Source organism: Harpia harpyja, chromosome 6 (assembly GCF_026419915.1).
Source record: "Harpia harpyja isolate bHarHar1 chromosome 6, bHarHar1 primary haplotype, whole genome shotgun sequence".
Lineage (NCBI taxonomy): Eukaryota > Metazoa > Chordata > Aves > Accipitriformes > Accipitridae > Harpia > Harpia harpyja.
In genome coordinates this window covers 18,320,543-18,340,498 of record NC_068945.1, presented here as the reverse complement: position 1 = coordinate 18,340,498, position 19,956 = coordinate 18,320,543, and the positions used below count along the sequence as shown (strand labels likewise).

The following is a 19,956-nucleotide window of genomic DNA, read 5'->3' as shown; positions in this document are numbered from 1 at the left end:
CTCTTCCTAAATTGCCCAAAGCGCGTGAACCAGACGTTGCGATGACGTGAGTTTTTAAATCACTCATCCTGACGAAGCAGGAAGAATGACATGAGCCACGGATGATCTTTAAAGCACGCTAAAATGAACTCGACAGGGAAAAAAACCCTCCAGGACCAGCAAAAACCTGCCCCCGTCCTCCCGCAGGCCGCGACCCGGACTCCGCGAGCGCGCCGAGGTTCCGCGCCGGTGCCTCCGGTGCAAGCCGAGCCGCGCTCTGCACGGAGAGCCGCCGCTTGCCGCTGGCGGGCGAAGAACGGCGGCCGCGCCGTTAACAGCGGCGGGGACGCGTTGCGCCACGCTCAGAGGAGCAGCACCGCCTCCCCGGCGCTGATGTTGGTTCGGTTCGGTACGGTTCGGTTTGGTTCGGCTCGGTTCCGCGGGCTGTGGCGCGCCTGACGCCGCGGGGAGGCGAGGGGCGCTGGCCCCGCCCCCGCGCCGCGCGGCGCCGCCGCCGGGCAGGCAGGTGCCCAGGACGGGCGCGCGGGGAGCGGAGCTGGGGCTGGGGCCCGCCCACCGCGGGGCGGGGGAGCGAGCCGCGTGCGTGAAGTCATCTCCGTCGTCACAATGAACAACACCTCCCTCCTCCCAGGCTTCCCGCGCGGCCTTTCTCCTTAAAAGGACAATGGGGCGCGCAAAGCGAGAGGGCTCGATTGAGGAGAATGGAGCCGTGGGAACAGCGCATGCGCAGAGCGGCGGGCGCGGAGGGGAGGGGAGAGGAGGGGGTGCGGGCTCGCGCGCCCGCGCGGGCTGGCAGGCAGAGCGCGGAGGGACGGGGAGGGCGCGCAGCGGCGGGGCTTCGCCGCGCACCGCACGTTTGTTGGTGGGCGCAGTAGAGCGGTGAGTGATTTATTTTTCTTTCTGCTTGGGGGGGGAGGAAAGAAAAGTACACCCGAGAGGGAACGGGAGGTTTAAACCGTGGTGGGTGGGTTTTTTTCGTTTGTTGTTTGTGTGTGTGTGTGTGTGTGTTGTTGGGGTGAGTGGTTTTTTTTTGCAGCAGCAGCAGCAGTCGGTGAGTTGTGTTAAACACAAGTTAATCCCGGAGCCTGTCTTCTCTTTTGCCGCGGCGAAAAGACTTTGCCGCCTGAAACAGTTTGACACGCATGGTTCCTGTGCGCGGCGTTTTCCCCCTTTTCTTCAATTAGTGGAGTTTAAAGGAGGTGCTGGCGGGGAGAAACGCCTCCCGCATTGTTGCAGACCCATCCCGAGAACTCTGACTTCCCCCCCACCCCAAAGTACGATTTAAAACCCCAAGTCTCAAGGAGGAAGCGCAGCCGGGTTCCCGACAATTTAACTCCAGAAGTGGTCCCCAGCTGCGGGGCGGCTTAGGGAAACCGGGCCGTCTGGCGGTGACGGGCTGCCCAGCCTCGCCACGCGGGCAGCGAGGGACGGCCGGTCCCGCCGGGAAGGGCGGCGCGGCCCCGCCGGCCGTGCCTCACCGGTGCGGAGCGGAGCGGGTAGCGCAGGTGCGGCCCCCGGCGCGCCCCGCACCGCACACCTGTAGCGCCGGCGCCCGCAGGTGGGTGCCGGGGGGGCACGGTGGTGCCCGCGATCCCTCTGCCCCCCCCACCACCCCGTGTTTCACGGCGGGGAGAGAGGTCAGTTTTTATTTTTTAATGATCGCTAGTATGTGCGGAGGGGTCGGGGTCTGCACGCGCCGAGGCGGGGGAAACGCGCGGCTGTGGGCCGGCGTGACACGTGCTGCCGGTCGCACGGGTCGCGGCGTGGGGCCTTCCCCCGCCTCGGTGGGCGCCCTGCCACCGGCCCGGTGCGCGGCGTTGCCGGCGTGGGGGCACGGTGCGGCGGGCGGCGATGGCGTCCTGCCGCTCTCGCAGCACGGCGCGAGTTGCAAGTCGGTCCCCGTCAGCGTGTGCCCGCGACCGGCGCCAACAAGTTTTAACTCCCGGTTTCCGCGGGGTTTACGCGGCGGGGTTTGCGCGGAGCGTCCGGCGTGCCCCCGGCGCCGCACGTAGGCAGCGCCCGGCTGCAAGGGGAAAACAAAGGGCTCGCATGTGCTGCGGGCGCCGGGGGAAAGCGCTCGTCCGCACGGGGCGCGGGGGGGGTGGGCTCAGCCCCGGGAAGGGGGGGGTGGAGGTGTCGGTGGGGTAAAACTTGTCCCGCGGGGGGATGGTGGTTTTTTTTTAGGGGCTGGCAGCCGGTTTTGGAGGACTTTGGAGGGGTGGTGAAAGTTTGGATGCACACGCGCTCCCCGAGGTACCGCGCTGCGCGCTCGGCGTTGGTGTGCGCGGGCGGGCGAGCTCCGCCGGCCGCCCCGGGGCTGCCGCAGGGTCGGGGGTCCGGAGGGGGGAGGAGGTCCGTCTCGCCCCCGCCGCGGCGTGCCCGCGTTGCTGGGAGGTCTGCGACGGCCCTTTGAAGTGCAACTGTTGCCATGTTTGAATTACGTCAGGGCCGAGCCATGAGGAACCAGCGCGGGGCGGGGGAACGGGACCGGGACCGGGACCGGGGCGGGGGCGGGGCGGGAGGGAGGCGGCCGTCAGCCTGCCGGGGCGGGGGTCGGGGTGCCCGGCGGGGCTGCAGCGGCTCGACCCCCGCCCCCCCCCCCCCCCCCCCGCTCCGCCGGATGGGGCGGCTGCACCGCGACCGCGTGGTGGGGCGGTGTTTGCAGCGCGGGGGCCGCCTCGCAGCGCCCACCTCCGCGCTCGGGGCTTTCCTCCCCGGCGCGCCACCTTCCCCTTCCTGTGTTTTTTTTCATTTATTTTTAATTTTACTCGTCTTTCGGCAAGTTGAACGCTTGGCAGCCCCGGGGAAGGGGGGGGCCGGGGCCGCCGGCGTGTGTGCTCCCGCGGCTCCACCTGACCGGCGGGGCCGCCCGCGAAAGTAGGTCGTCCGCCCCGGGGGGGGGGGGGGTCTTTGTTCCCGGCGCTGCCGCGCCTCCGCCCGCCGCGGCCCCCAGCCGCCGAGCGAGCCCGCCGCCCCGCCGGCGGTAACGGGCGGGAGCGGGGCGCCCCGCCGGGGCCGGGGCTGGCCCCAGCGCCACGCGGTGCTCGGCGGAAAGCGGCCGCCCGCCCTGCGCCTGTCCCGGGGGCTGCGGGAGCGGCGCCACCGGACTCTGCTTTTTGGGGCATCTTCCATCACTTTTTTTCTTTTTTGTTAACTTGCAGTTTTGCGCCGGGGAAACGCTCCCAGTCGCGCTCTCCCTTGCACGAGATAGATAAAAGTTGCCGTCTCCTCTCGTACGCCCATCTCCGGGTGCGGGTGGCTAAAGGGATTTAAAGGGACCTGCCAAACCTGTTGTTTACTCGGCTGTGCCTCAGCGCAGCGGGCAGGGCTGAATCCTGCCTGCCCCGGGGCTCCCCCAGCTCCGCCGGCAGCTCTCTCCTGGCGGGAACGGCCCCGGCTCATCCTACAAAGAGCCTCGTCCCCGGCAGTCTGCTGACGGGCAGTCCTTTGGACCCAAATTATTCAATAATCATTACAATTGCAAAAAAGTTCGGAGCGGTGCCCTGACGCTGTAGTTCCCTAGGCAGCTGGCGCAGGATGCTGCCCCTCAACCTGCTGCCCTGTGCCTACGGCACGTGTCTCTTGGCTGGGCTGAATGGAGGCAGGGCCCCTGCCACTGTCCCCTCACGGCTGGGGAGAGGAGAAGGCCCCGTGTCCTGAACTGAGCCCAGAACTTCAGCAGCATCGCATTTGTGGTGGAGGCTGAGTAACAGACTTGAGCACAACCGGACTGTAATGCTCTCTTTTTCATTTTGAATTTTAATTCGGCGCTGGTGGAAGGTGGTAGGTTGACAGCCATGGAGACATCCGTTTAGCCCTTTTACAAGGTGAGCCAGGAGGGTGACGGTTCCTCAGCAAACCCCTTTACTGCTGTGTGCTTGCTTCCAGAGGTGAGGTTGTTTTTGTCAGCCATGTGCAGGGTGTGTGCTGTAGAAACCCCCTTCTCCCCAGTCTGCACATATAGCCAGATTCACTGTGTTGTTTACAACCTCTTTAAATAAAGAGAGAAAGATTGCACGAACTCGGCCATGTAGGGCCAGACAGTGAACTGGAGGCCGTTCTGCTGACACCAGTGGACACTGAACTCCTTTGGCATCCAGGTAGATTCCAGGTTTCTTAGGATCTGTGGTCTGTGGTAGAGAATCGTCAAGTAACAAGTCGTGGGATTTTTCAAACACACCCACAGGCATGCAGCATCCAGCTCCTGCTGAAAGTAGGTGGGATTGAGTGCCAGAGCCTCTGGGAAAAATTCCTCCTCCCTTCTCTCCCAGCCAGGAGATTCTCAAAGAGGAGCTAATTGCCCACGTTTGCAGTCTTTCCTTTAAAAAGAAAACATCACAGACTTCTTAGTAGAAGAAGAGGTTAAAAGAGCTGATAAATTCACACGGGTTAAAAATAAACAATATTAAAACTGTGACGGTTTTGTTGTCTTACTCATGCCGAGCAGCTCTTTCTGTGTCACCAAACTCTCTGCTTTGCATTGATTCTTAACACCTGATGCTCTGTACCTCTTTCATAATGAGATGAATGACATGCATGGTCCTACGTGACAACCAGCTTCAGACTTGCACCCCTTGTAGCACTTGCTTCTTAACAGAAAGAAGAAGCTGGTGAGCTGGGGCTTGAAAACGGAGTGGTTCAGCAGAATACATGGGCGGGACTCCATTTCATGACTCAAGCCTTTGCATTTCTGTAGAATGCGCTCAGTCTAAAGTCCAAGTGAAATGACCAGTAATATTACTTATGGACATGAAAATGTATCCTTTTTAATGAAGTCACTGCAGCTTTTCTGCCAAACAATTGCTACTACTTCTGTTCAGATCCCCATCAGGTGTGTTACCCTCTTTAAAAAAAAAAAAAAAAAAAACAACCCAAAACTGTTCAGTGTCTCATGATCTCAAGTGTCTGTGATGCTTTTTCAGTAGCAGGTGGTTGCACACAGCATCATAACAGCTGCAGTGACTGTACTCAGATAAGCATTCCAGACTGAACTCCAGCACTTGCTTGAGAACATCCCAGGTTTTCCTTGCAGGGCTCCTGATGAGGCTGAGGTGGTGTTAGTTATGCAATAGGAGTTGGGGGGGGGGGGGGAGTCCTCTTTCAAGATGGAATGTCTGCAGGTGGGACAGGTTTGGGATTTCCCCCCCCCCCCATGCAAATCTTACTGATTACTGTTTTCATGCTTTGGCCTATCCCTTCTGGAGCATTAACCGCATGGCAGTTTAGAGGAACACCCAAGTGGCTTAGCCTTTCACTTCTCTTGCCTAAATGGGTTAGGTACTTAGTTCCAACTGAAGATCAGCAGGTAAGCAGGCTCCTTTGGGACTTAACTGCTTCTGAAAACTTCACTGGGAACAGCTTGTGACCTAGCCAGGATGCTGTGGAGGCTCAAACGTGGGAAAGAAATGTCCAGTTTAATTTTTAATACGTGCTTGGTAGTTGCTGCCAGTTGCATCTAGTGTGCTAAGATTTCACTGCAGCACTGAGCGCACAACGGTAGCTGTGGGTGACTACCAGCAAAAGTTACTTATTTTGGCAGAGGAAAGAAAGATTCCTGAAGACATAGTTTTGACCTTTCACTGGTTTTGCTCAGCTCATCAAGTGCAAACTCCACAGGATGCTGTTTTGTTCAGATGCGCCTGGGCTGTAGTGGCCAAATACAGCTTTGCTCCAAGTAAAGCTGTTTTGGGTGGAGAGGAAGAAGGGAAGTGGAAGGAAAATCTGAGGATATAGGGGATCAGAAGGGTGTACAGTACACACAATTCTAAGTTGATGGTTGTTGGGAGTCACTCTGAGCTGTAAGGACAGATAACGGTGTAAAAATGGTTTTGCAAATATTGAAGTTGCATTTTCAGATGACTGCAATTAGCTTGGTCTCTTACTTCCTTGGAGCATTCTGGCTTTGGACACGTTGAAATACGGTTTTCTGGGGTCCAATTTTAACTTCTATTCCAAAGTTTCTTTTTGGAGCATGTAAACTTAGGGGGGAGGTACGTTTACATTGAGTCTCTGATGTAGATCAGCTCCTCTGCTGATACAGAATTCTCTATCCTACAGTTGATTTTCAGTAGAGGTATTGCAGTTTATTTCAGCAGAGGGACAGGCCCAAGAATTTATTAGCGAGACAAGCAACTCTGCTTCTGGCGCCATAGACAGCTCTGGAAGCATTTTTCATGTGTGTGCATGTGCCTGGGTGTATGCACTTGCAGATGTAAAAGCCAGAGCATGTATATTCTTTCTATATTAAGGCATCTGTTTCTTTTCCTTTAAAAGAAAAAAAAAAAGTACCATTTTGGCTATGTTTCTTAGTTCCAATGAAATGCTGTAGAGATGAGCATTGTGACATTTTTACTGACAGGAACCGGCTGCCATCAACATATGCAAGCTAGATTGTATTTTTCAGTAGCCAAATTTCAGGGAGGCTGTTCCAAGGCTGTTTTGTACACAAGGGGAAATCAAATTATTTGCAAGGGTTCTCCTCCTGTGACAATGTACTGGCAGTTTTGGCTTGTGCAAAGGGTGCATGATCCAGAGTCAGAGTGAGGAGATGGGAAAAGAGGAAGGTATTGAGTAGTTGGACTGGCATCCCTCTGCTCTCGCATAACCCTAGGGAATGTTTCTTTCTCAGCTTTGCAAGAAGCAGGTGAGCATGTTCCTTCCGACTGGCCTGATAATTGTGTTACAAAGGGAGACATGCCTGCCTTCTAGGAATTCCTTCCTTTCTATTATAAAGGGTTTTCATTCTTCTTGGGTGATCAGAAAGAATGCAGAAGGAATCTTGAAAAGCAAATGAAAGTGGCTCAGCTTTTCTTATTTTAAAATCTGAAAGAGTTCAGAAGTTCTTCCCTAACTTGAAAAATTAATGAGTGTCTGAAGCAATACCTCCTTCTAATTTAGATCATCAAATTAAATTTTGTGAAGAAAACTAAGCACTGAATTCTAGTCCTGACAGGTAATGAAAGCTCGAAACCATTTTCGCATATGTATGATGCATCCTGCTTTGTACCAGCCTTTCACAAATGTAATAAGCAGGGTGTGGTTTTTTTTTATTCCCCACCTACTGTACTGTTCTCTGCTTGACTCCAAATTTCTTTGCAAGACAAATCTCTATTTTTGATGTTTTTCCAAAAGTGAGAGGGCAGAGGGATGGAGAGAACTTTTTCCTGCAGTCTTTTCTGAGTCCATTCAAGTTGCTAAAGCAGTTGTTTAAAGCAGAACTTGGGGGAATAGCAACTTCTCCTTTTGCAGGGAGACCAGGGAGGAGGAGGACTACTTTTCCCCTGATTTGGGTGAATACTGCTCCTCTACTAGTGTAGGTAAATCTCCATTTCTGCAGAATGACAAATATGCTCCACTAGGATTTCTGATTCTTTGCTGGTGAGCTGTCCCTTTCACTTCTGTGCAACTGCTGATTTAAAAGATGTCATATATTTTAATAACATGCTTAAATTTGGCAAATAATAACACGCTTAAATAACAATAACATTATTAAATTTGGCAAAATTATATTGTGTAATGCTTTTTAACTTCTATGGAAGTTACTTCATTCCTACTTGCCATCTTATTATCTGTCCCAGATTTCACATGGTTAAACTTCTACAGCTTAGATTCAGGTCTTATGGTAGCTGGCAGTGTAACTCCCTGGTTCTAATTTGAGATCTAAATTGCAAAGCTTTCAAGTTAAACCTTTTAAAGGGCACAGTCATATGTACTTCTAAGTACACATTAGCTATTCAGCTCTCCAGCTGACAGAATATTTAGTGTATAATGGTCAAATGGCAACTGTTTAGGATTAAATGTGTAACTGGACTGACGCCTTCCATTTATAACTGCACTTCGATGCAGTTGTCAGAGAAATCTGTTTTACTTGTGGTTTTGCTACTAGCTCTCCCCCATTCAGGCATGATATATGGTAATACCGTTACTGACCATTCATCAAGTGGGAAACAGATGGCACTAGTTTCCCTTCTATTGAAAGATGGTGTTGAAAGGCTGCTCCTGGGAGAATGGCAGCAACGATGCAAAACAAAATATTTTCAGAGTATGTGTATCTGATGCCAGTCTTTGACAGAACATTAATTGTAAAACATGCATCTTGTTCTACTGTGGTATAAATACCAGCTAGTGACAGAGATCATCTCATCAGCATCTGGATTTCTGGAACAAACCAGGTTAGAAAGTAAATCACATTGTTGATACCAGTTCTGTGTCTTGCCCCGTAACAGTCAAGATGTTCTTGCTGCTTTAAGTTTTGCAGCACTGATGAACCTTGTGTCTGCAGTTAGTCTTTGACTTTCTAAAGAAAAGCACCAGACCATGGACTTAACATTGGGGCAGTCGGTCAAAATCTAAAATTGCTGTTTGGTAGTTGAAAATTCCCAGGTGAACATGCTGTTGGATCTCCAGAGGCTTGTTAAACACAGTGTCCTCAAGAGACCATCTCTTGAAGAAGCACATCGGATGCTAAGAAACAAAATACGTACTCTAAGTGTTTGCCTAGATACTCTGTTATTTCTCTTGGCAGTCGAGGGATACTAACCTGATTTGGCTGCACATTCATTTGCTACATGTCCCTGAAAACATATCCAAGCAGAAGCAGAGAGTAGTTCCGAGTCTAACCATCCCTCAACAAGCCCATTCAGCAGGTCACTAGCTGGATACCTTCTTTTACTTACTACAGCTGCTCCTGGCCTCCAGGGCAGTGCTGTGCTAACAGAGAGAGCAGTGAATCTCCTAAGAAGCATGGCAGTATTTGGGGTGACTTTGCTGGATATTTGCACAAGTTATCCTTGGAAGAACCTAGACCTAGGTGAGCCTGGAGGATCTCCTTAGCATTCAGCTTGCTCAAGTCCCTTGCTGTCAACAGGCTCTGCAAGGGGTTTGGTCAAGACAAGCTTTTTGGAGAGTTGACTTGTGTCTTTCTACATGTTCGTGCAGTAGTAATTGCAAGGAGACACCACCTCAGAGGGCACCGAGTGGTCTTGTATTATGATGTGCTAGGCTGATATGGGAACATGTACGCTTTCAGCTGGGTATGGGTTCCTTAATGGATTTTGTGGAAAACTATTAACCAACAATATTAGATAAAATTTTTGCTTCTCCTGAGGGAGCCTTGGAACCTTGTGTGTTTGTTTTGCAGTGCTGCCGTGCTCTGATCTTCCCCTCTGGGGTGGGGGGATGTGTTTTTACCTCCAGGTGGAGGACTGTAACTAGGCCTGGGTGGTTCCCTAGCTTTTGCTGTGGTCCTGCAAAAATGCGCAGGATCTTTTTCCCTCACACACAGTCTCTCTCTGTCAGTAAGGTAAGCACGATGCTAGGTACATTTGTTTTGTGGAAGCATATTTTTGACCTCACCTGAACCTGCTTTTCAAATTATTTTATTGCTGTAACGATGTGGCAAGTCTTGACGCTGTAGACTGAAGATTTCAGGTTAATTTTCTCTGTCCCTCTGGAGGATATTAGAATTACATCCCTTACCTTCCTGCAGGTGGAAGATTTGGGGACAGATGCCTATGCCACATACATTCACCAGTAACCCAAGTTGGGTTGCTAGGACTTGGGCAGTCCCTGGGACTGAGAAAGTGACTGGGAGTTCCCTCTCACCAGACTTGCCCACAAGTGATGGAGATGCTGCTCTCCCAAAAGTCCTGCCTGAGCTACTGGGTCTTTCAGTAGTATTTGTGGGGAGGAGGGGTAGTTTTCTGTTAGCTTCTGCAAGAATATAACAACTTGGCCTTTTGTTAAGGGAAGAGGGGGAAATCTTGTGTTACTTGTGTGGCTCAGTCTAATTTTAATTTTTTAAAAGCAGAAGTTCTCAGCAGTGGGAACCTATTCTCAGGGAGCTTCCTGCAGCCAGTGACTTGTCCCCTCTCTGAGCAGTTAGTGTGTGATAAGCAGCAGAGGTGGCCGCTGGCTCCCTGCAGCAGGTGGTTGAGGCGAACCTTGCAGCGTGGTCTGTTTAAAAGAGAACGTCTTGGAATGGTCCCTGCCTGTGTTATGAGACAGATGCTGTGTGGCCTGTGAGGACTTGCTGTGTGTTCAGGCCCAGCGCCAGGAAAGCACCAGCTTTGCTCGGTTGTTGGTTTGGTTTTTTGGAGCGTTGTGGGAGCTCTGTTTGCTCTGACAGCTTCTCATGCCATGTCAGACTGTGCCTAACAGGAGTCTGCACTGGGGAGTACCTGGTGCCTGGGGAGGACTGATTTGGTGGTGGGGACATGATGTGTTGAAGGGGTCTTTGTCGTGGTGACTGCAGTAAATCCACTTGTAACTAACTTTAAAATTTTCTGCCTGGAAAACAGCTCCACTGTATGTTACCTGCTCTGATAGCAAATCCCAGCCCAGGTGTACTGAAAAGGATAGGCAGACCTCTAAGAGCAGCACGGCTTTTGGCTTTCTGAGCCGAGTTTGCAGAGCTGGTGGTTAAGAAGTGACTTCCTCGTAAATGGAGTACCTTTTGCTCCGGCGTCGTTGGCCGGGATGTGTGGTAGGCGCACGCTGAAACGCGCCCCAGGGTCCTGCTCCCCGGCCCTTTTCTAGCTAGGTTTCCTTCCCATGGAAAGCAGGGCGGGGAAGGTGGGAGGGTGAGAACCGAGCCTGTGCGGACACGGAGCTGGGATGTGGCTGGGATGCTCACCCAGACCTGAGAATCGAGAAGTGCTCCCGGGTCCCGCAGTGCAGACATGGCCATTGAGGGCTGGGTGGGACTCCACCCTGCTGTTTTAGCGCGGCTTTTCAGGTATGTCTGCCCTACAGCCTAGAGGTATGACTGCAGCTCATTTAAGATGACTCCTACTAACTTTCAGCAGAGTTTGGCAGGGGTGTTTCCAACAAACACCAGTGATGATGACGAGGTAGTTCCAGTGACCCAGGGTTCAGCTGCCAGCTACTTATCCAGGGGCTCGGGCAGGTTCACGCAGCCTGTCCTGCAGCCTGTTTTGTCACATACGTAGGGCTTTCGTTAGCCAAGTCAGCTGCATCCACACCTCTGGGTTGTGCTGTTGCACATGTGCCCTTAGAGTAGAACTGTGCAGTAAATGAGCTTGTCAGGAGTCCTGCTGGGTATTGCTTAATATTCCAGCTGTTGTTAATTACAATTTTTTTTTCTTCTAATAAGAAAGTGCATTCTAGGTGCATCTGCTCTTCTGAGCCAATGCAGGATAAGGCTATGGCCTGATCTAGCAGTTATCCATCCTGAATTATAATTTACTTTTGCTTTGCCCAGTGAATTGCCCAGGTTTTTCTTACAGTATCTAACAGTGATAAGTAACACCAGTTCCCATCTGTTTTCACAGGCTACAACTGGGAAGAAAAGATGTTTGGCTTTCACAAACCGAAGATGTATCGGAGTATAGAGGGCTGCTGTATTTGCAGAGCTAAGTCTTCCAGTTCTCGTTTCACTGACAGCAAACGTTATGAAAAGGATTTCCAGAATTGTTTTGGGTAAGATTCTTTCCTTAGTCAACATTGTGTCATCAGTCATGGTGTTGATCTCGAAGACACGGACCTGATGTGCTGTCTGTCTTGCTCTGAAAAAGTGAAAGATGAGGTTTAGCAGAGGTGGGTGGTGGGGGAAGGCTGGCTTCAGCTTCCTCACAACTTTCCTGGCCAGGCCAGGAGGGGCTGGATCGTCTGCTGCTGTGTATGGTACCATTTGGTTGTCGATCTGCTGTTGCTGCCAGTGGAGAGCTGCTGTAGTTCGTAACGGTGACGGGTCAGGCTCGTGCCTCTCCCACCTCACAGCACATGCAGGGTTTTAGACCCCTCTCAGACTGTCCATTTTGCACTTGTTCCTTAGAGGTGTAAATTCCCACACAAGATGGTAAACAGCACGGGTCCATGGAGGTTTTCTGTGGCTGTGAAGATTCAAGAATGTTAGACAAAACTTGACGAGTAAATATTTAGCAGGTCCAGGAGTGTTTATGCAGAGTACCCTGTTTCAGGTATTGGTGCCTTTGTTCAAATAGGGCATATCAACATGTTATTAAAACTTCTCATTGGAAGCCCATTCTGATGGAAAGTGAGCATCAATTTCAGTTAGGTAATGTTGCATGTTACTTGAAAGTATTGGTAAGCAAAACTATAAATACCAGTGATTTCTTGTACCAGCTGCTGTGACCTTTTAATTTTTTTGAAATACTTTCCAAGAACTCTGAAATTCTCTATAGATTTGTGTCCCTGAATTGTCAGCAAAGCAAATTCTTCTGTGATAGCTTGTAATTATTTTTTACTTTATTTAGAAATTTTTTTCTGAGGCAATAAGAACTTCTCCTGTTTATGCTGTAGTTTTCAATGAAATTATTTCCCCTGGAAAAAGTTTGTATTGTCAGTAGGTATTTTCTGCTTTTTCTTTCCAGTCTTGTTGGATTACCTCTCATCAAAATCTTAAGTCCAAGTGGAACTATCATGCATCATATTAAAAACTATATATACGTATCAGTATTGCTACTCGTGTCTCAAGTGCTTAACTTTATGTGTGTAAATCTTTGCAATCTTTAGAAATATTTCCCTCTCCCTCCCTTTTCTAGAAACACTCCTTTCATGATACAGCTGTATATTGCTTTGTATTTACCATGGATTTTTGTACATAATTCTGGTGCTGACAATTTTCCTTATCATATTTCTTGGCTGCTGTTGTTGGCAGTGGAAAGACTGTGTGAAGACCCATTGCTTTTTTGTTAACTGCAGTAAAGCAGCTTGCAGAATACCAGGACCTTTGGTCTTGTGCTATCTGAAATATGTTTGCCAAGGTGAAAATGCAGTCTTAACACTGAGCAAATTATGGCTTATCTGAGCCTGCCCCATTCATCTATAAATGCTTCAAAGTCTTCCCATTTAAATAGCTGAAAAATTCTACTGTGTATCCCCTTTATATTTCTTTTAGCGTGGATTAGCAGTAGAGATGATTTCTGAAGAAAGCTCATTAAAGGGAGCGAGTATTGCTGTCATTCCAGTGACTGCTGTTTCTGAAACCTTATCCTACGCTTATGTGGGAGCGTGTTAGGTGGTATTTGTTACTCATCCTTGAAGCTCTGTGAGAAAGTTAAGAGCTGAATAAGCTTTTGTCGGATCTCTGAGGTCTGTTCCCAAATGTACATTCGAGGAATATGATTATTCCTCCTCCATTCTTCTCCAATCAAACGAACTAACATAACACACTGGAACTTGCGTTGGTTTGTTGTTTTGTTTTGTTTTTGGAAAAAAAAAAAACAAACAACTGAAGGTGATGGGACTTGGTTTTAGCGCCCCTCTGGAGGCAAGTTACAACACCTTTTATTTCTATATTGAAGAGTGCTTTCTGAAAGTGAGACCTGGTCTTTAGACAGCAATGTTTGAACACCCCAGATGAATTGTAATGCCTGAAAAACAGAACTTGAGAACCCTTCTTTTCCATCAATTTTTATACTTCTTGCTGTTATCAAGTGGGGGGGGTGTTTTTATTAACTGTTGTCAAGTGATTTTTGCTTTTGTTTTTACCAGGCTTCACGAGGCCCGCTCAGGAGATATTTGCAATGCCTGTGTCCTTTTGGTGAAAAGATGGAAAAAATTGCCAGCAGGATCCAAAAAAAACTGGAATCATGTTAGTCATTTATTTTTCCTCTACCCCAAAACTAACTCGTCTCTGCCTTAGTCCATCCTGCTAGAGAGGGGAGGTGCTGGCAAGGATTTGGGGTTTGCTGTTCCCCCCCACTCTCCCTTCCCACCTTCGGCATCTCTAAATCCTTCTTGGAGTATTTCCTGTTACATGGCTCTTATCTGTCTTCATTTGGCTTACATGCGAGTGGTGATTATGCAAGCCCAGGATGGAGTCACAGACTAACTTACCTTGTAATTCCTTGTTTTCACAAGCTCATAGCTTTGTCCAAAAGTCTCTTGTTACACTCAAAACATTTCAGATTTGGACTCTATCCAAAATTGGTCGTGCTTTTTTTTTTTTTTTTTAATAGTTTGAACAAGCAAGGTGACTTGCTAAAGCAACACATAAATCAATGTCGTTTAGTCAGATAATTACAATGACTAATATCTCACAACTTTTCCCACTCACATATTCTGTTTTGATACATCTAATTTAGTTTGGGCCTAGGGCTGGGAAGATGATCAGGATTCTTTGTGTATGTTATAATCTTTATTCAGGAAGCCTTGATGGTAATGGGAGCCAGAACTGTGGTTATTACTACCGCTAGCTTATTCAGAAGTTAAATTGATGATTTTTTTTTTTTTTTTAAAAAACTTGAGGGCAAATGCTTGGCAGACACTCTTAACTGAACCTGTATTGGCTTAAATAACTGTTGCCTGCTAAACTGAATTTGTCAAAAATAGGAAGGCAGGCAAAAGTTGAACTGAATGTGCTTTTTAAACTAGTTTGCTGCATTTTCCTGTAGACTCAGCCTCTTACAAACCAGATTTAAATGAAACATAAGAGTGTTGGTGCACAGAACTGCCTTGGTTTGACTAAATTGTTCTTGAACACCTTCAGCTAAGTCAGTACAGGTACCTTGACTAGGGCAGTATCTGGACATGACGCAGAAGTATTATGCATGCATTTTCTGTGTTCTAGGTGGTAGATGCCAGGGCTGGACCCAGTCTTAAAACAACATTGAAACCAAAGAAAATGAAAACTCTGTCTGGAAGCAGAATAAAGAGCAATCAAATCAGCAAACTACAAAAGGAATTCAAGCGGCACAGTAAGTGGATCCAAAGAGATTTTGGCAATAAACTTTGGCCTCCCCTAACACAGCGTACGGTTAACTGGCCAAGCTGAATTACCATCTAGATTAAATTGTACGCTCACACATCTGGGTGCTCCCTGTTTTCACAACCTCTCATCCTCCGAGGGCTTGGGGAGGGGGTGGAATGAGGAGGAAGAGCTCGTGTGCAGGGTGGGCTGTGAGACAGAGGAGGGGGAGTGGCGAGCCTGGCTTGAAAGTGTAAGCAATTGTAGCTTATGTCCCACGCTTAAATGACATGTCTATAGAAAGAGCTTCTTGGGCAAGACCCTCATTGAAACTGAAGTTGGAAGGGGTTTTCCCCTGCTCTCAGTAATGCACTATGGCCTTTTTCAGCTCTTTTTTTCTGAAGCACTGTTCTGTTGATACCACTATCAGTCTCTTTCTTCCATACATGTTTTCCACCCAGGCTTTCTATTTAGCCTAGATTTCCCCCCGCCCCCTTCAAATTCCTACCATGTTGCCTCTGTATAGTTTCGTTACACCGTCTTTTGCCGGTCTCAGTGATTTCTTTCCACTAGCACTTAGACTCTTCAAATAGATGTGGATTCATAGCTTTCCAACAAAGCCATCTGCCAGCTATGCTCTAAATATAAGTCAGTACTTTAGGCTTTCCCTCTCAAGCAAACCTTCCAGCTGCTTAACTGTTGCTGACTTGGTCTTCTTTCCCTTTCAATTATCCTACCTGGCCTGAAGGAAGAGCTCTCCAAAGAATCAGTAAAGGCCCTGACCCAAAGAGCTTGTCTCTCCTCATTCAACGTGCTCTAGTTAATCTAACTGTGTTTCTGTAGGTGCTAGAGATAACTAAAAGGTAGGCTAGTACACCCTCTGTTAAGGTGTGCGTCTGCTCCGAGTCCATAGTTCATAGTCTCCATCCAGCAAGAGCTCAATACTACCTAACCCATTGCACTAATGAGAAGAGCTTTGCAAGACTTTAACTGAATGGGTAAGAAGGAGATTTACAGTGAGAGAAAAAGTACTAGGTCTGAAGCACAGATCCCCATCGTCTTCAGGGATCTTCCAGTGATTCCAGAGCGGGACTAGGATCTTGTCCAAAGCGTGGCCTGCACAGGCTATGTTTGAGAGCCAGGAACTGATGCCTGATCCTCAACCTCTTCCCAGTCCCTCATCTGCAAGGACCCCTTCCAGTTCTGAGGTCTGTCTCCCAAATGCTGACAGATAGTCTCTCTATTGAAATCAGCAGGGGCAAGTGAAAAATGGATTGTTGTCATTAGGTTTTTCTTGTTAATTAAAAAAAGTCTGTCTCTCTGTTCCCAGTCCGCATGCAACCTTTTACAAGTCAGGAAGAGGATAAGTCGTTTCATGCATGTCCTGATTCTTGCGTTTATTCTTTTCCCTACAGACTCTGATGCCCACAGCACCACTTCGAGTGCTTCCCCAGCTCAGTCACCCTGTTACAGTAACCAGTCTGACGATGGCTCTGACACAGAGATGAGCGCTGGGTCCAGCAGAACACCAGTTTTCTCCTTTTTAGATCTCACTTACTGGAAAAGGTAAAAAGCAACAGAATGCGCACTCTGTGCAGATAGCAATTCACTTCACATACACAGTGCTTGATTCTGCTTCTTAGGAATTTGCTGCTGATGAACTTAATTTGTTTTAAGGATGTAATTTAAGTCACAGAGTATTATACAATATCTGTCTGTCTTTGGAAAGAAATGCCAGATGTTTAAGACATTTTCCCCTATCTCTCTCCAGTTCCCTAAATACTAATACAGTTGCTGGAAAATATTTTTACGTTTTTGGGAGTAACAGATAATATTCCTGACTGTCATTATCTTGTCTTAAAACTGTGCCCTGTAGACGTGATGTGTTACCAAGTACAACAGTGCTCTCAGCTTGCCAGCAAAACATAGCATTTGATTTGGTTGACCTGTGGAGGTAGTAATTTAAAAAAAAAAAAAAAAAAAAAAAAAAACAACAGACAAGCAAACAAAAAAAAGCCAAATAACACCCAACCAAAAAATCTGGAGTGGGAGGAAAACCACAAGAAGTCTTGGGAGCTGATGAGCTTGTTATCTTTTATTGCCTGTTGTGACACAGTAATCACTTGTTTAGCTAATTGCTCTGTTGAAATTGTTGTGACTTTGCTGCCTCCTCTCAAATAGTGTTTGCAAGTGTATTGTAGTCAAGGTTAGTTCAGCCCAGATAGTTGTGTATCTGAAACTTCTCTGGGAAGCAAAATGGGAGACTTTAGTTTTGTATAGGCAGGGGTTAGGGGTTTTTTTTCTTCTTTTTCTTTTTTTTTTTCCCCCCAAAGCAGTGTTGCAGAATTAGAGAGAGACTTGTTTTCTATTTCTGAGCAGCCTTTTCCCTCCTATCCTCTGAGCTGCAGGCTCAGAAAAGTAATGTCTTGGGTCAAACTGATTTTCTGCATTTCTGTAAATTCTGTGTATTCTAAACACAAACTATCTGTCTCCCTGCCATTTCTTCCAGGCAAAAGGTCTGCTGTGGAATTATTTACAAAGGGCGTTTTGGGGAAGTCCTCATAGACACTCATCTCTTCAAACCTTGCTGTAGCAATAAAAAGTCTGCCACTGAAAAGCCAGAACAAGAAGGACCACAATCTCCAGCAATCTCCACCCAAGAGGAGTGGTGACTTCCCTGGATAGCTGCAGAAGGTTATACAGATCCTCTTATTCTCTGGAAAAATACTAGAAAAGTGATTGTTCACTTTGGACACCTGCTATGCTGCCAAAAGACTATTCCCTAGAACTGTTTTGGGTTTTACTGCTACAATTCCACAAACTCTGAAGCCAGTTTGTATCCTTTCAGAAAGACTGTACATAATATTTAAGATGCTATGGAACACTTGGCAAAGCTGTATGCTGCTGCAAGGTTGTCTAATCTTCTCTCCCTCTGCCCCCACCACCACTTGCTTCACAAGTGAATATGAGGATGGAGTTTTGTATATTAAAGTATATGTAGTTCATGTTTCTGTATTGAAAGAAGCAGTGGTTGTAAGGCATTTTTTTTAAAAGTTGGTTGGTAACCTCCCTTGAATCCCCAAGAAAATATTTCATTCTTAGACATGTATGAGTCAATAAGATGAACTAATACATAGAAATGTTATAAGTCACCTCTCTAGTTATTATATAAAAATATATATTTTTTAAAGGTGTGGAGATCTCACCCTATACTACTGACGTAACAAAGGCAAATATTTCATCCCTCCTATGTGATACAGACTGGTAAACTGCAGACATCTCTACTACGAGTGGTAGTTATCCAAGGCGGCCCCCAACATAAAGTGCCCTTCAGAAGGGGTGGGAGAGCTCTCCTCCTTAGTTAAGGAGGAAGATTTACCTAAGAATTGAACATAGTGAAACGGGAGGCTACTTTGTTTTAACCCAGCAGCAGACACCCTGGGCTTCATGTGGTAACTGACTGGTCATTAGAGATGGACCAAGAAAACATCTTGATGCTCAAGTTGATGTAGGTGATGGCCAAAACTGAGTAACTGCTATCTGTTTGCCCAGTGCAGCTGAAATGTGACCACAGAGCAGAATTCCTGCTGGTTTTGGACCTGACATAGAACCAAACCCCTCGCTAAGCAAATCAGGCTCTGGTCCAGGGACGTAATGCAACTGTAGCCTGGGGTCTGGATTCATGATTGCTGTTTTGGAACCCTTCCCCTGCAGTGCTTCTCTCTGTTTGGTTTTTGGTTTTTTGTTTGTTTAAACAATTACTGGATCAATGCTTCCGTGAATACTGAATATGAAAAGTTCTGTTAAGAATGGTGCTGTACTGAATCGAGGCAGCTGTTTGCATACACGATCAAAGATAGTATTTCTTACATGGATTCCCAGACAAACTCGTGTGCAAACCATTGTGACGCTCCTTCAAACTCCACTTTGCCTGTAGGGTGGAAGCAGCTTCCTGGAAGAGTGTGTTGCAGTTTTAGCTCCCAATTGTTTCATGTTCCTTTTATGAAGGTTTAACTTGTGTAAGTTGGGAATTCTGCTTTTTTTGTTTGTTTCTGTTTTCGGGGGGAGGGGGGATTTTTCTTGCTATTACTCTTTTGGGATATTCTACAATCAATTGCTACAAGCTTTCCTTTTTGTGAGAGTCATTGGCATATTACTGTGGTGGGTAGGGCTTAGGACTGGATTTCCATGTAATCCCACTTCCTGAAATGGGAATGCTTAGCAAATGAAAATACAGGTAGGGAAAGATATGCAGGTTTTAAGAGGAGCCTCTACCCTCAAAGCTTTTTTTGTCTTTTGTTTTTTTTTCCTCTCCTGCTGCTGCATAAGCCAACCTCTGGAGAGAAAGAACATCAGGGGAAACAGGGCTTTGACTTAGCACAGCCTTACAGCTTAGAGCTTTCATTGGTCTTATTTTGCTTTTCCTAAACTCTCTGAGATTCTGAAAGGGAGGACAAAGCCGCCTACCTTGCTTTCATCTGCAACCAAATAGAATCAGAATCATTTAGGTTGGAAAAGACCTTTGAGATCATTGAGTCCAACTGTAGATACAATGGATGCTTGCTTGTATAACGGCTTAACTAGGTTGGTCATGTCTAATAAGGGCTTGAGCAAGAGTCCTAGCTGTTTTTGCAGACACCTACTTTCATCCGAACTTTTGTTTTCAGCATCAGTAATTCTGTACACCTAAGGCTGCAGTATTGGTGGTAGGATGTGCTCTGATACGGATCATCTCTTCTGTATTTATTTATTTATTGCTAGATTTCAACCGCCAACTGCTTCCCCTACTCCCTCCCACCTCTTCCATTCCTGGTAGTAATGCAAAATGAACTGTATGTAGTCATGCACTTTGTATTAATGTATTAGAAATCTATGGAACCTGTTTTGTACTTTTATACTGTTCAGACACTTGTAATCCAAACTTTTTTTTACTAGGGTAATGAATAAATTTAGACTTATTTAGAAAATAAACAACTTCTCTGTTTATTTCAGCTCTGTTCTGTCAATTAGACTTGGTGTTTGAACCAGCCCTGGCAACCCATGTTTCTATTTGAACAAGAATTCAGGACTTTTTTTGGGGGGGTGAGATAATTCTCTTCCTATTTAATTTGGAAAGAAGAGCAGAGCAAGGGAAGGAGATGGTGTTTATTATGATAGACAGCTGTCTCGGGGCAGAATCACAGAGCTTTCCCTTGGCACTGCGTGTGTGTCAGGCATTCCTTTACTGGGAATGGGTGGTGCTGACATTTGGTGTTCCCAGGGGGCTTGCTCTCTGTCTAGCTCAC

General features: G+C 47.5%; 1 protein-coding gene across 1 annotated transcript; it reads left to right on the top strand.

Annotated features, from left to right (window-relative positions):
• Window positions 1-762: 762 nt before the first annotated feature.
• SINHCAF (SIN3-HDAC complex associated factor) lies at window positions 763-19,662 on the top strand. The gene is made up of 6 exons (XM_052790566.1): window positions 763-879; window positions 11,292-11,439; window positions 13,477-13,576; window positions 14,555-14,681; window positions 16,087-16,237; window positions 17,181-19,662. The coding sequence occupies exons 2-6, from the start codon at window positions 11,312-11,314 to the stop codon at window positions 17,341-17,343; spliced, it is 669 nt and encodes a 222-aa protein (XP_052646526.1). The 5' UTR covers window positions 763-879; window positions 11,292-11,311; the 3' UTR covers window positions 17,344-19,662.
• The last annotated feature ends 294 nt before the right edge of the window (window positions 19,663-19,956 follow it).

Bases quoted from the DNA above. Each gene is read 5' to 3' on its own strand.
- SINHCAF (XM_052790566.1), top strand. From the start codon at position 11,312: ATGTTTGGCTTTCACAAACCGAAGATGTATCGGAGTATAGAGGGCTGC. The intron at 11,440-13,476 runs GTAAGATTCTTT...TGTTTTTACCAG, and splicing joins GATTTCCAGAATTGTTTTGG to GCTTCACGAGGCCCGCTCAG. The intron at 14,682-16,086 runs GTAAGTGGATCC...TTTTCCCTACAG, and splicing joins AAAGGAATTCAAGCGGCACA to ACTCTGATGCCCACAGCACC.